Here is a 14,784-nt window from a genome sequence, read left to right as displayed (position 1 = left end):
AACATTTGTAGGTGCTTTCTAGTTAAGGACTTCTTCTACCTTGCTCGGATCAACAGCTATACCTTCAGCAGATAGCACATGACCCAGAAATTGTACTTCCTCCAACCAAAATGCACATTTGCTGAATTTGGCATATAGTTAGTGATCTCTTAATCTTTGTAGAACAATACGGAGATGTTCCGCATGTTCCTCTTTGCTCTTAGAATAGATAAGAATGTCATCAATAAACACCACGACAAACTTATCTAACTCGGGCATGAAAACTGAGTTCATCAGGTACATGAAATGAGCCGGGGCATTGGTCAGCCCAAAAGACATGACTAGATACTCATATAGACCATATCGGGTAGTAAACGCTATCTTCGGCACATCTTCACGTCTGATCTTAATCTGGTGGTAGCCTGATCTTAAGTCTATCTTCGAGAATACCTTAGCTCCCGCAAGTTGATCAAAAAGCAAATCAATTCGGGGTAAGGGGTATTTGTTCTTTATGGTGACTTCATTTAATGGCCGACAGTCAACACATAACCTTAAGGTTTGGTCCTTCTTTTTCACGAAGATAGCAGGGCATCCCCAAGGTGATGAACTGGGTTGAATGAAACCCTTGTCTAACAACTCTTGTAGTTGCATTTTTAATTCTGCTAGCTCTTTGGGTGGCATCCTATATGCTCATCTGGACACTGGTGCTGTCCCTGGTTTCAGATTAATTCTGAACTCTACGTCTCGGTCTGGTGGCAGACCAGGCAGATCATCGGGAAAGACATCCGTAAACTCACATACCACTGAAATTTTCTCGGCTCCTTCAACAATAGTTGCACAGACTGTTTCCACTGTACTCTTAGAAAAGGGAAGTTGGATGAGAAGTTGGGTTTTGCTGCCAGGTGCATTTACCCTTATGGTTCTACGTAGGACATCTATGATAGCCCCGTGTTGAGTTAACCAGTTCATACCAAGGATCACATCTATATCTTGATCCTTTAATATCAGCATATTGGTAGGGAACTCATAACCTCCCAAATCAATAGGTACATGCTGAACTACCTCCCTTGTACAGATTCGTCCCCCAAGCGACTGTATATGATATGGTTCTTTTATTTCCCCAATAGCTATTCTATGCTTCACAACAAATGTACGATTGATGAATATATGGGATGCACCAGAATCAAATAAGGTAATTGCAGGATGCTTAGCAATGGGAAACATACCCATCATTACTGGTTCTCCTTCTGGAATAGATTCCACTTGAGTATAGAAGACCCTTCCAGTTTTCATTTCAGCCTGACCCTTCTGACTGTTCTGAGCATTGCCCTTGTACTAATTTTGAGCTTGAGTAACAGGGGCTTTGGGTGCATCAGGATTATTCTTTCTAGGATATGGACATTCTCAGGAAAAGTGTCTGGGTTTACCACAATTATAGCATGGAAAATTGTGATTCTGGGAAGTAGCATTGCGGTTTGCATTATTTGTATTATTTTGCTGCTGCGGTGCTTGATGAGTATAAGGCGTATTAGTTGCAGGGCGAATGAAGATCTGCTGCCTGCTTTGGCCTTGTTGTGGGTGGAATGGCATACGGCCATGATTCTGAGGATGGTATACTATCTTCTAACGCTTGCCACTTGATGATCCGGAAGCAGATATTTTCTTTTTCTTCGCCTCCTTGTGTCGGCGGTAATTCTCCTCTGAAGCGATAGCAATGTTGATTGTCTCATGGTAAGTTGCGTTACCACAAGTTGCCATCATGGTCTGAAGTTTAGTGTTCAGGCCTCTAAGAAAATGATTCTTCTTCTTCCTATCAGTATTCACATACTCTATAGCATACTGCGACAGGTGATTGAAACGCCCAACATAATGCATCACCGGGTGCTCCCCTTGCTTAAGAGCTAAGAACTCTTCTAACTTCATGGTCATCACACCATCTGGAATATAGTGTGCCCTGAAGGCATCCTTGAACTCCCTCTAGTTGATTTGGTGACCAGCGGGCTGTACTGCTACCAAATTTGCCCACCAGGCACCAGCAGCTCCTCGGAGTTGCTGTGCCGCAAACCTAGGTTTCTGAACCTCGGTACAGTGAATCAGCTCAAACTTTTGCTCTATTGTTCTAAGCCAATCATCTGCTTCTAAAGGTTCTTCTGCCTTAGAGAACACCGGTGGACGTGTGTCAGTAAAATCAACATAGGTTGACTCATCATTTCCATTATTACGACGGCCATGATTAGGGTATGGTGCCTGCTGGTTCTGCGCCAATTCCCTTAACAGCCTAGCATTCTCTGCCGTTGCGTTGATGAGTGCGGCTATGGCATCTGCCATAGTCGAAGGCATAGGTGGAGGATTTGGGCACTCATCATCGTCATGCAAGCCACTAGCACCAGTTCGGGTGATAGGTCGAGGCATCTGTTAGAGAAACACGTTTACTTACATTATTCTTTATTGAAAGCATTTAAAAGGTTTCATGCTACAAAGGGTTACTTATTTAAATTACATGTCTTGTATCTCACAAGACAACCCTGGTTTACTAGGAAAGCAGTAAAGGAACCATTACTACTCCGAGCTCTCAGTCTTCGGCATTCGTGCCCATATCGGACGAAACCTCATCTTCATCCGAGAAGTACACTAACTCCTCAAGATCCTCCTCTTCTTCATTCTCGACTTCTCCTAGAGCTACAATCATTTCTTCATCTGTAACTTCACCATCCCCATGAGGTGGATGAAGTTGAGCGTACAGCATGTGGACATTCTCATGAAGAATGGCATTGTCCATCTCCAGGTCTTCTACGTAGAACTCCAACTCATGGACGCGTTCATTGGCCACATCCTCTTGTGTCTAGGCTTCATTTCACAGCTCCATGGTCATGGTAATGCCCCTTTGCATTTTCGCCAGCTCTTCTTGATCTTTGGCATGAGCTCGACGAAGAGTGTTGAGCTCCTTGTTGAGGTTCTCGACGTTGGCGGGGTTGCTTGAAGATCCTTCCTCTCCTAGGTTCTTGGAACTCCCTTCACCAAGCTCGTGGTTTCTTGGTGCCAACTGGTGACGAGGGACTCCATGAGGTCCAGTGGACTTGCGTGCGGTTACCTTGGTCTTTGCCATAGCCTGTAGGATTTAAGGTAGGACTATAAGAATAGCTTGAGGATAATGGAGGTTAGCAAGAATGGTATTGACATTACTTACCCAACCACTATTAAGGGGAATTATTTATGCAAGGTGCTCAAGCATGATGCATGAATCGATCTTACGAATCTAAGTACAAAAGATTTATATAATCATAAGTACTAGATTTTTAATACATAGGACAAACCTAATCATATTATCCGCCACAAACTTTCAAATAAGACAGGATTGAGGCTAGATCAAAGGTAAGAAGAAAGAAATTTGAACTTTAAAATATCAAGTTTACTTTCTTTGATCCAAATCAGTTTGAAGGTTTTTCAAAGTAACCTACAATGATCTTAGATGGGAACGCTCTGATACCAGCTGTGGCAGAACCTCCTAAGAAATCGGGCCCACGTGCACCTATCGTTGTCTTAACAGACCTCGGATAGCGTTCACGAGTTCCCAACAACTCAACAGGTCTGTTGGGTGTCCTCAGGAAACCCGAATCATCCACGATTCTCTTTTCAAACAGGATCCCAATCATAGACATTGCAGATTACAACAGTTTATTCAAATATATACATCAGAGTAAAGATAGTGAAAGTCTTAAGATAACATAGTTTACAAACCAGTTGTTTTCAAACTTACAATACCATAAGTGTCATACAACCATAGTAGCGGGATAATATTACATTAACATTATTTATCAAACAAACTAGTGCCTTGTCCAAAGGCCATTCATCACTCCTCATCGTCATTGACTTCAAACACAGACATGCAGTAGGGACCAAAACAAGCCTGCACATGCGACTCACCTGCAACAAGGGTTAACAAACCCTGAGTACAAAGGTACTCAACAAGACTAACCCGACGTAACAGGGGTTGAAAGATTTAAAGATGCAGGTGTTGGGACAAGGTAAGGATGTAGCAAGATTCAAAAGTTCATTGCCAAAAGCTTACTATGCTTATTCTATTTTCAAGTTTTACCCCTAAGTTCTTTTAGTTCATTATTTCAACTAAATGTACATTTCCCATATTCCATTCCTTCTCATTCCATTCTTTTCTCATATTTTAGTAATTCACCAGTCCTGCATTGCTTCTATAATGAATCGAGTCTCTATATCCGTGGAGCATCGGCAATTTGAATTGATTCAAGTCCCAACTGGGGATTCCTTATCACACGACATATGTAGAACTTAATCTTGCATATATCAACCTCGCTACCGGATCCTCCTATACTAAGCCATCTCCACGCCATCCGAGAGCACAGCACACCTCAAATCTGGCCACATTCTAGCCACGAGGGTACACGCTACTCCCGCCATCTCTCCACTCCCAGTGCATGGGCATTCGTCTTAGTATCGGATTAGCCGAAGTAGGCTTACCGGAGTATGTGACCAGTACTACAAAGTGTCTCGTTTAGAAGATCCACAATGAGTGGCCTTTAAGCGACATAGTCGGCAACATTACCCAACATTCAAGATAAGTCACCCGACTAGTCTCTAGTTCATTCTATCTTCTTTCTCTCTTTGGCCAGTATGCCATCTTTGATTGTATCGAAACTTTTGCTTTGAAAACCTACCATAAAGCACACTAAGCATTCTACGCCTTTGTAAATGAAAACATCTTCAAGGATGGTAAACAATTAACAAGGTAGGCAATGCATCAAGTAGGTAACATTTGAATTAATCAACTTAATGCAATAAGTAACATAGGTGATAAACTTTTCAAAGTAAACAAGGTAAGGGTTTAATGCATAAACCGGGGCTTGCCTTCATTAACGATCTCGGGTTCTGGATCAGTATCACGATTACCGAATCCCGTGACACCGGGGACTCTTTCAGAACTTGCTCAACTAGAATTGTTTCACTCTCGGGTTCTACACGAAATAATAGCATATGCTTCAACATGATGATAATGTAAACATGATGCTTTCATGGTGCATGAAATATAACAACACCTTGAATACAACTTTCTTTCATGGTACAGTTACAAGCCAAACTAACCAAACCATATTCATAACGGATGTGACCACGCCAGCACCGACCACTTCGGCGAGCTCTTCGACCACTTCGGTGAACTCTCCGACCACTACGGTGAACTCTCCGACCACTACGGTGAACTCTCTGACCAAACTGATCTTGAACCCTACTGGTCACAAAACATGACCAAAACAAGATCAAACACTAATCAAACACTTAGGGTTTGCTTTTATTTATTTTTGAATTAATTTGGAAATAAGCCCAAAAATGAACTTGTTCCAAATGACCTCAAAATTTTATGTAAGCTTCCTCATGACAAATTAGTGTACCAAAACAAATTTCATAATTTTTGGAATTATACAGTGGCCTACAAAAATCATGGAAATTGCATTTATCAATTAATGGACTGAATATTTGAACATTAAAAATTTATTCATATTTCAAGTTTCATATTTTTAAACCATACTAGAGCATGTACAAAAGCTACACAAAAATTTTTAGAATTTTTGGAGCTATGATTATTTTTCTACAAATTTCCAAAGATTTAGCACTATTCAAAATCAGAAAATAACAAAACATCACTGTTCTTCTTCTTCCTTCTCACTGACAGGCTGACCCCACTCGTCAGCGACTCATACAGTTCACGACGGCGCTGCCCTCACTGGCCGGCCCCAAAATGCGCCGACGGTGACGCTCCGACGAGGCAGACTGCACCCAAATGACCTACACACTGCTACGAACTCATCCCAGCCCTCAGATCGGCAGAAGGCGCACCGGAGAAGACCCCACGCCGACCATGGCGGCTCGAGCACGACGGCTCATGGTGTAACCCCGGCGAGAATGCGGTAGAGTCAAAAGCGAAGTGAACATCACGTTCAGTAGCTCACCACGGTCACGCCGGTGGGCTTGGTGAAGGCGGAGACGGTCTGGAATGGCCTGGCCACGTCGAGGCGATGGTGGTGGAGCTCCGGCTGGACTCGGGGAAGAAGATGTTGCGCCGGGCGATTCCGGCCAACCTAAGCGACGTGAGCAAGCCGCAGAGAAGCGCAAGGCCGAGGCGATCGTGTTGGCATAGCTGGGCACGATGGAGACTGCTCGACGATGGCTATAGCGAGCGACGGAGCTAGCTGGCGGCGGAGCAGAGCAGAAGGGGGAAACGGGGACGACGACGGCGACTGCTGCTATTTATAGCCAGGAAGGGACTGCCCGGTGACGACAGTGCACGGACGGACCCACCACGGCACCAGCTGCGTGTCAAGGCGCGAGGAAGCGGCGAAATCAGATCGGCGGCGACATCCGCGTGGCGCCGGCGGCAAGCAGAGAGGTGGATTTTGATTTTTGAAATATTTACAGAACTGCCACTGAGTCCATTTTTCAAATTGCTCTCAAATTTTCTAAAGAAGTTGAAAATCTCCAAAAATGAAAGTTGTTCAATTTTTCAAACTCTACAACTTTGCTTCTAGGAATATTTTCAAATTCTGCCTCCATTTTGAAATTTGAATTTGGGGTGCATTTGAGCATTTGAATCATTTCAAAATTACTCCAAATTTTATATGTAAACTTGAAAAACTTTGAATACCAAAGTTGATCTACATATAATAATCTCCAACTTTGCTTTTTGCCTCAACCCCAAATTCCACATGGATTTTGAATTAGTCAAAAGGGGCAAAAATGACTTTTGTGATTTGAATTTGAATCCAAAGTTGATTTGTCTTCCTTTTACTTAAATTTTGATTTTTGACCAGTAACATGGCCCATTAGGGTTATTTGAGTCAAATGACACATGACTTCACATGATCACATGAATTTTGACCCTTGTAGTCATGATCTTTATTTAGGATTTTAAATCACATCACATGAAATAACAACATTATGAACTAAACCTTATTTAGTGAATGCATTCAAAACTTTATACTATATGAATGCTTTGCAATGCATATGATGACATGTCAAATTTTAGTGCTAGGTCAAAACACCAGAGGTGTTACACATACTAGCTTTTGACCAGAATAAGAACAAGTACAAACATATGAATAGCTAGTATATTCTCAACAAGCGGGCTATCGGCTAAAATAGCCGATTTCGGTGAAGGTAAGCTCATAACATGTAAACACTCAGCCATTAAACATGGACAGATCCATAAACCTATCAGATCCAACCTATTATCTCTAACAGTGGAGTTCGATCGGATCGATGATAGCCATAATAAAGATAACAGATTAAACCTTCAAAGAATATGAATTCATTCACACTTAACAGAATCGTGAAAAGCATGTTACGATCGTGAAAAGCGCGAGCGATCGGCTAAATAGCCGATGCGAACATAGCATGCAGCCAAAGACTATATTTGACCATAAGCAAGACTTATTAATTAATAATTTTTAATCTATAGTGCTCACAGTGGGGGTCCACTGGATCGATGGTGGCCATAATAACAATTCTAGACTAGATTTCATCAACTAACAAGCTTTACTTAGGATCAAACACGCCTTTACCACATGCTAGCTTCGATCAATATTTAAATAAAATGACTAATCTAGCCAAAACCATCGTCAAAAGTGAGATCTAGACGATGTAAAGCGACAAGACGATAGCTTAAAGAGATATAAAGCCGATTCGTTTCGATCTTAATCGGGTGAGGAGTGATGTTGTTACAAATAATAAGAATACCAATGATAACCAGATCGATGACTACCAAATCTATTAAAAACAGTAAGAAAACCCTACCAATCTTAATAGATTTAACCGATAACTAATCCGTATCAAAATTTGCATGAGATCAAGCCGGATCGATGCAACCTTACAAATTTTGATAAGAATCGAGGGATAACTTGTACCAGAAATTGTATGAGATCGAGCCAGACCGATGCAACCTTACAATTACTGATAAAAGTTGATAACTAACTTATACAAAGCTTACAAGAGGTCAGACCTAACCGATGCAGCCTTATAAACAAAGTATAAGTCGTGACGGATACTCACAAACAAACCGGAGGTCGGACCTAACCGATGCAGCCCTGCTTGCCCGAAGAACTCGCCGAGATCTACTCTACTCCTACTCCTACGAGGTGGCGTAAGCCGAAAAGTAAAGGTACTTGTTTGATTGATCGATGAGAGATGTCTATTATAATAGCCGGTGTCTAATATTTATACCTGAGGCTTGACTATGAGTACTGATCAATCAAAACCGATTACAAAACTTAAAAAAGAAAACAAAATATACTAAATTAAGATAATTTGGACTCCAAATTTTTCTTTCTACGGAGTCCACAGTGTCTTCTTGTTTCAGGTTACCGCCATCCTTTGCTGACCCGGCTCACCCTTGAAATGATGACGTCACCTCGTTTTAGCTGCTTCGAACGGCAACTCGCTTAGCCGATTTTTGCAAATATCTCTGCTTTCTCCAGCAGATTCCGAAATTCAAGGTTCTTTTGTATTCCGGTCAAAATTTGGTGTCAACATATTGGTATGCCAATTTTTTGACAATGAACCAATTAATAACTACAAATTTTGGTATGCCATGGTTTTGGCTGGGCAAGAATTGAAAGCCAACCATGCCCATAATTAGCCGTCGAATGTAAATTGGACGGAAATTGTTTTCCTGCTGACGTGGATGATATCATTGCTGATGGACTCCAGCTGTTTTGTTCAGACAATTTAATCTTAATCTGTGCCCCAGCTTCACAATAACGGGTTGATGGAAAATTTGGTTGGCTTGTTTGATCTCTTAACCTGAGGTCACGGGTTCCAAGCTATCTCACCCCAATAGTGTATAACCGAGCGATGATGACATGCTCTCGTGACTACACGAGTTGTCACATTCATCTCTCCCATAATTCAGATGAACTGAGCACCAACTGAGCTTGGTATTTTTCTTTTCCTTCATTTTTTTACAAAAAACATCTTATTTTCTTCTCTAATCTAAACAATTCTTCTTCTTTTTTTACAAAAAAAAAACATCTTATTTTCTTCTCTATAATCTCTAAACAAAAATTGTGAACGATTTCTGCGTTGTCCTCTTCTTCCCCGACATGTATTCCGCATTCCGCATATGCAAATCCATCTATATTCAGTCCTTTCCGTGCCTGACTCCCTCTCACGCTGGCGGCTGCCAAGCAATTGGAAGGGTTACCGTCTCCGTTTCAACGCTGCCTCCGAAGTCCGGTACGGACGTAAGATAAAGTCGACCGCTCGGCCCGACTCCGACTCGCCGCCTCCGTTTCAGCAGGCTTCACCAGCGACACCGCCACCGCCACCGCCGCGCCGTCCTTAAATACGAGTCCTCCGCTCCCTACGCAGATCGCCAGCAGCATTGAAGGATCAGACGCCCCGGCTCACAGCGCGCGACAGCCGCCACGCCGATGAGTTTCCAGGACGTCTGCCACGACCTGGAGGCGGGCCTGCCTCCTCGTCCTCCGCCGCCGCCACATGCCGTGGTGGCGCACTGCGTCTTCCAGATCAACACCAAGGTGTCGGAGCTCCGCCGCCTCTCGCACGAGATCGCCGCCGGCGCCGGCGACGCCCGCGTGGTCCGGGAGCGCATCCGCAGGGCGCGCGCCGACGTCACGCGCCTGGCTCGGAATACGGCGCGGAGGCTGGCCGACCCCGCCGCCGCCGCTGCCGTCGGGCCCAACCTGGCCACGGACTTCCAGGCCGCGCTCAGGGAGTTCCAGTGGGTGCAGGGCCGGATCATCGAGGCCGATCGCCAGGAAACCGCCGCCGCCGCCCGTCGTGTGCCGCCGATGTTTCCTCCTCCGTCGCCGCCCAGCTACGGCGGCTCTCCCATAGGATCATCACAACTGAACAATGCCAATGCCACTGCCGGCGCCGCCGATCAGCAATACAACAACATCCAGATGCAGCAGCAGCAGCAGCTGGTGGAATCACGGAGGACGCAGGAGCTAGCCCTGCTGGACAACGAGATCACCTTCAACGAGGCCCTCGTCGAGGAGAGGGAGCGGGAGATATGCAAGATCCAGCAGGAGATCGCTGAGATCAACGAGATCTTCGTGGACCTCGCAAAGCTAGTCCATGACCAGCAAGGGGCCATCTATGTCGTCGAGACCAACGTGGAGAAGGCCGCCATCGAGACAAGCAAGGCGGAAGAGCAGCTCTCCAGGGCCGCACTGACGCATGAGACCAGCTCGTCGATGAAGTGCTTGCTGATCACCGTTTTTGGGCTCGTCATGTTCATCTTTGCGTTAGTGTCTGTAGCGTAGTAACCTGCTAGAACTGTAGTAACTCTTGATTGATATATGAGGATTGTTTCCAAATCTTGTGATAGATTTAGGTTGAGAGAATCTACCAAATTTCTAACTTTCCGATTGATGGCCAAATTCATGTTTTGGGGTGGTGGCTGTGAAGAACTCCTGCGACGTTAGGGATTGATTAGAGTTGGGTTTAGCCTTTCCGGGCAGATTTGTGGTCTCTAGCTCTTGAAAAGATGGTTAGTGAAATCAGCCTAGAGGTGTTGGTGGTGAAAAACTCTTGCCAAGTTAGGGATTTGATTAGAGTTGGGTTTAGCCTTTCGAGAGGATTTCTAGCTTCTAGCTCTTGAAAACAATTAGTGAAACAGGTCTAGAAGGATGACCATTGGCCCTGTTGGGTCTAAGAAAGAAAATTAGCTATTTGCCATAGCGGGCTTTGCAAATTTGCCATTTTTTCATCCTATATGCGTACACACCCACTTCGCCACATAGGGAAACAAATCCAGTGATGACGAGCTCCAAACCTTTGGACGTACATACCACCTTCGATGGTTGACACATGTTCGCTTATACGATCCTTTTCGTGCATGTACGTAGTGCTCACTCGAACCCTTCACCTAGAGGGTGTGATGTGGCTCGCTCCTCTTCACACACTACATGGTGCCTATATATCCTCTCGACCTTTGACTACTCATACCTCGTGGGGGCGTTCACTAGTATTACTCTTCACTGGACCTCATGGAAAACTATAGGAGATCCTTCATGGTGACTTGATAAGACGTCGACAAGGTTTGCCTGTGTGATGTAGGGCAGGTCGTCATGATGGGGGAACAATAACACGTGAGCATTAGTACGTAAGGATCATGTGTCCGTGTGCATGATTATGTATAGTTTAGGTATCAGTGATAACAACCCAAACCAATAGGATTAATTAACATGTGTTAGATAGGCTCTACTAGGTCCTAGGGATGCGAGGAAAGTAGTGGCTCGAAGAATATACGAGAAGAGAGACCATGAAGAAAACAACAAAGATTTACTTTGTCGATAGTCCAAGAGTCCTAGGGTGACGACCTTGTTAACGAAGGTGACATGTCTCACCTACTTGCAGAACCCTACATTAGACATGTAACTAGATGGCTAGCACTTTATTTGTGTATATGCTATGTGGTAATGGTGCATGGTACATTAATTGTGAGCCTTGTTTTGTCGTAACCTATCACCCTGGCATACCTGCTGTTAGGATAGACACTTGCTTTATACACATGCTATGCTATTGTGGTAGGCGTACACGCTCCACACATTTTTAGATCGATGGTCATTCATGTTCTTCTGCTTAACTTCAACTAGTGAGAGATGTGTGCTTTTTCCCCTGGTTGGTTAAAGTCCGGCTTGAGACCGTTGAGGCGAGGACGGGCAGGAACTGTCCTTGTCGACTAGAGTGTGGAGGTGAGATATTGAGGGTGCAGAGATGTGCTTGATAGATGGGAATTGTTGGGATATAAGTGGGAGGTTGTTAAGATGAGTTATTATTGAGATGTCGATCACTAAGGTTAGCTCAAAGCCAAATGATAGGTTTATCCTTGCATTCCACCTACCTCAAATCTTCACGGCATAGAGTGGAAATGTTGGCCAGTTCAATTTGTACCAAAATTTGTTAAAGACAAGCGAGAAGCCTGACTATGACTTCGAGAACGCGGTTGCCCGGCTGCGACAAGTGACGATTGACATGTATTACCTCGAATCACACCTCAAAAAGTCCGCGTCCGTCATTATAAGTCCTCCGTCATTATAAGTCCTTGAATAAAATTATACAGTACCATACATGCAAGTATTATTATTATTATTATAGTTTGATTTAGGCTTGGGTAAGTTCAACAAAATCCTTCGCTTCATCTTCAACCACCAAATGAACAGTCGATGGCATTGCAAATGGACGAACGTATAAAATTGAATACTCTAACTTCTTAGTTTGATAATATTAGCTGAAAGCTTATAACACCATACAACACACCTCTTTTACCTCTCAAATCGATTTATAGCTTGTCTAATTTATTGCGGAGCACTAATGATCAATAAAAAACATCGCTAAAGCAGGTATGCCAGGGTATTATCACTGTGCAAACAGCAGCCGCCGCTGCAAAGAAGCTGCAGCGAACGGTCCCATATGGACATCAACTTATTTGATGACTTCAAGCCATACACTTTTTTTCATCTAACAATGCATGAGACCGAGGTGTCTTTCATTAACCAGGAGAGAGGCGGAGACATTCCCCCAGTCAACACACCTACAGTAGCACCACAACATACACACACACACAAACCACCATGAACAACCCTGAAACTTCAAAAAGAACTAACGCCATGTTCGCTTGGCTTATAAGCCGTACTTTTTCAGCCAACGAACAATATTTTTCTCTCACAACAAATCAGCCAACAAGACTTTCAGCCATGGCTTATCAGCCAAGCGAACATAGCTCCAGCTCAACACCATAAACTACTCTCGTTAGCCACCATCTGTAGGTTTGTTTGAATGCATGGTCTTGCTCCTTCATTTCAAGACATGATGATATACTAGCAAATTATGGAGCCTATCAAAAAGTTCCCTACCCATCCTGACCATATTGAAGCAAGCTGTTGGATTCTTAAGGGCTCATTTCCTCTTCATATCCGGATGGTTTGTTTTTCTTCTCTTTGATTTTTTCATGAAAGTATTATGGTAGTACATACCAGCAAGCATGCATGCAATGGCACCATACTGTTGCATCATCTTCAGGTGATTCAATGCAACCTCAAGTGTTTCGTCCTCGTCATCACTTGAAGAATCGTCCTCGTCATCACTTGAAGAAAAGTTCATCTACAAGCAGTACAAAATTAGTGGAACAAAATTGCAGATGATCAAAAGTTCATCTACACGCAGTACAAAAATCAGTGAAACAAGATTGAGGTGATCATGTTTAGTACAAACACACAAATTTGAGATGGTACAGATACAGATGTACCCCAGGTTACAAGAAGCGATATGAAATGTGCCTTAACAGGTTGTATGTTCTCTATACAGACAAATGTTCCAAGAAGCAATATGAGATGGTACAGATGTACCACAAGTTACAAGAACTTTGAATGCCTTAACATGCTTATCACCAAGAAATATGTACATACACAAATTGGTTATATGAGATGCTACATATGTATCCCAAGTTACAAGAACTGTAAGAATTTCCATTGCAAACAAAATGATGGGATTACAACAGTTTAAATGTTGAAAAGAACAAGATATATGCAGGAACATACTATTGTAGACTGATGTAGCAGTCCACAAATATATCCTTAATGCAGGCAGTCTTTCAGAAATATGTGAATCATGGAACAAACTACTATGGCCCTGTTTGGATCATGACCAACTATCCAACACAGTAATAGTCAGCAAGTAGAGGACAAACCATACACATCAAAGTTGCTATTCTGTTACCATGCAGCATCAGCAAGGAAAAATTAAGGCACAAGACAATATTACCATTCTTTATATGAAATGTACTAGGCCAGTTGTCGGTGTTTTGGGCCGGCGAGCCCTCAACCAACTAGTAAATTTGTACTACGTATTCCCAATCCCGGATGGTGATGTAAAGAGACACAAGGTTTATACTGGTTCGGGTAATGGGTACCCTATGTCCAGTTTGAGAGATCGATCTTGTATTCCTTGCGCTGAAATGCTCGTAGTAGGGGGTTACAAGCAGGGTGAGAGAGGGAGCTAGTCCTAGGTCTCTAGGTGGAGCAGCGTGGATTGCTTGAGATGTTGATCTCAAGCTGTGGGGGAGCTCGTGTGTTCGTCCGTGTGGGCGCAGGCCTAAATCATTCGTCTCCCCCTAGAAACGGCCCAGGTCCCTCCCTTTTATAGTTGAAGGGGGAACAAGGGTGATACATTTGCTAGCTACACGGCGTCGTGCGAATGGAGGCGGCATGTCCGAGCCCTGTAGCCTGTTACTGTGGCGGCGTGGGTGACAGAGTGGTCTCGTCCTTGAAGTACTAGGGCGACACGCCGGTCACATCCGATCCTGTGCGTCATGGGAGCTCCAGTGTTACCTCGAAGCGGGCGTGGCGGTCGGCGTGCTGGTCACTGTGTGTTGACTGCGCGAGAAGCCGAGGCTCAGTCGGTGCCGAGGCCGAACCATCGTGGGAGGCTCGGCAGATGTGAATCCCAGGGTTGCAAGCCCCTGAAGTAGATTGCCGAGGCTTGGAGGGAGTAGTTGGTCTCATACGCTGATTCCGAGGCTATGGTGACCCGGACTTGACTCCCCATGCCGCGTTGTCTCTGGGGCGGGGGTTAGGTGGCACAATGTAGTGCAGGCGCTGATAGTGGGCACATCACCAGAGCACAGTGGCCGGTAATCCCCGCCGCGCCCTGTCCAGGTCGATATGGCGCTGATGCGACTTCTTGTCTCATCGGCCACTCTGCAGTGTCGAGCCGTCGTTCGGCTGATATCGCGGGAGTAGTTGGCGCATTAATAGG

The 14,784-nt window shown here is 44.2% G+C and overlaps 1 protein-coding gene across 1 annotated transcript; it reads left to right on the top strand.

Moving 5' to 3' along the window:
* Positions 1–9,431: 9,431 nt before the first annotated feature.
* Positions 9,432–10,289, top strand: LOC136523674 (syntaxin-22-like). Its single transcript, XM_066517279.1, has one exon. It carries the CDS (start codon positions 9,432–9,434, stop codon positions 10,287–10,289), a length of 858 nt encoding a protein of 285 aa, XP_066373376.1.
* The last annotated feature ends 4,495 nt before the right edge of the window (positions 10,290–14,784 follow it).

This window comes from Miscanthus floridulus, chromosome 18 (genome assembly GCF_019320115.1).
Source record: "Miscanthus floridulus cultivar M001 chromosome 18, ASM1932011v1, whole genome shotgun sequence".
NCBI lineage: Eukaryota > Viridiplantae > Streptophyta > Magnoliopsida > Poales > Poaceae > Miscanthus > Miscanthus floridulus.
Note: the sequence above shows the minus strand (reverse complement) of the source record. Positions and strands in the feature narration are given on the sequence as shown.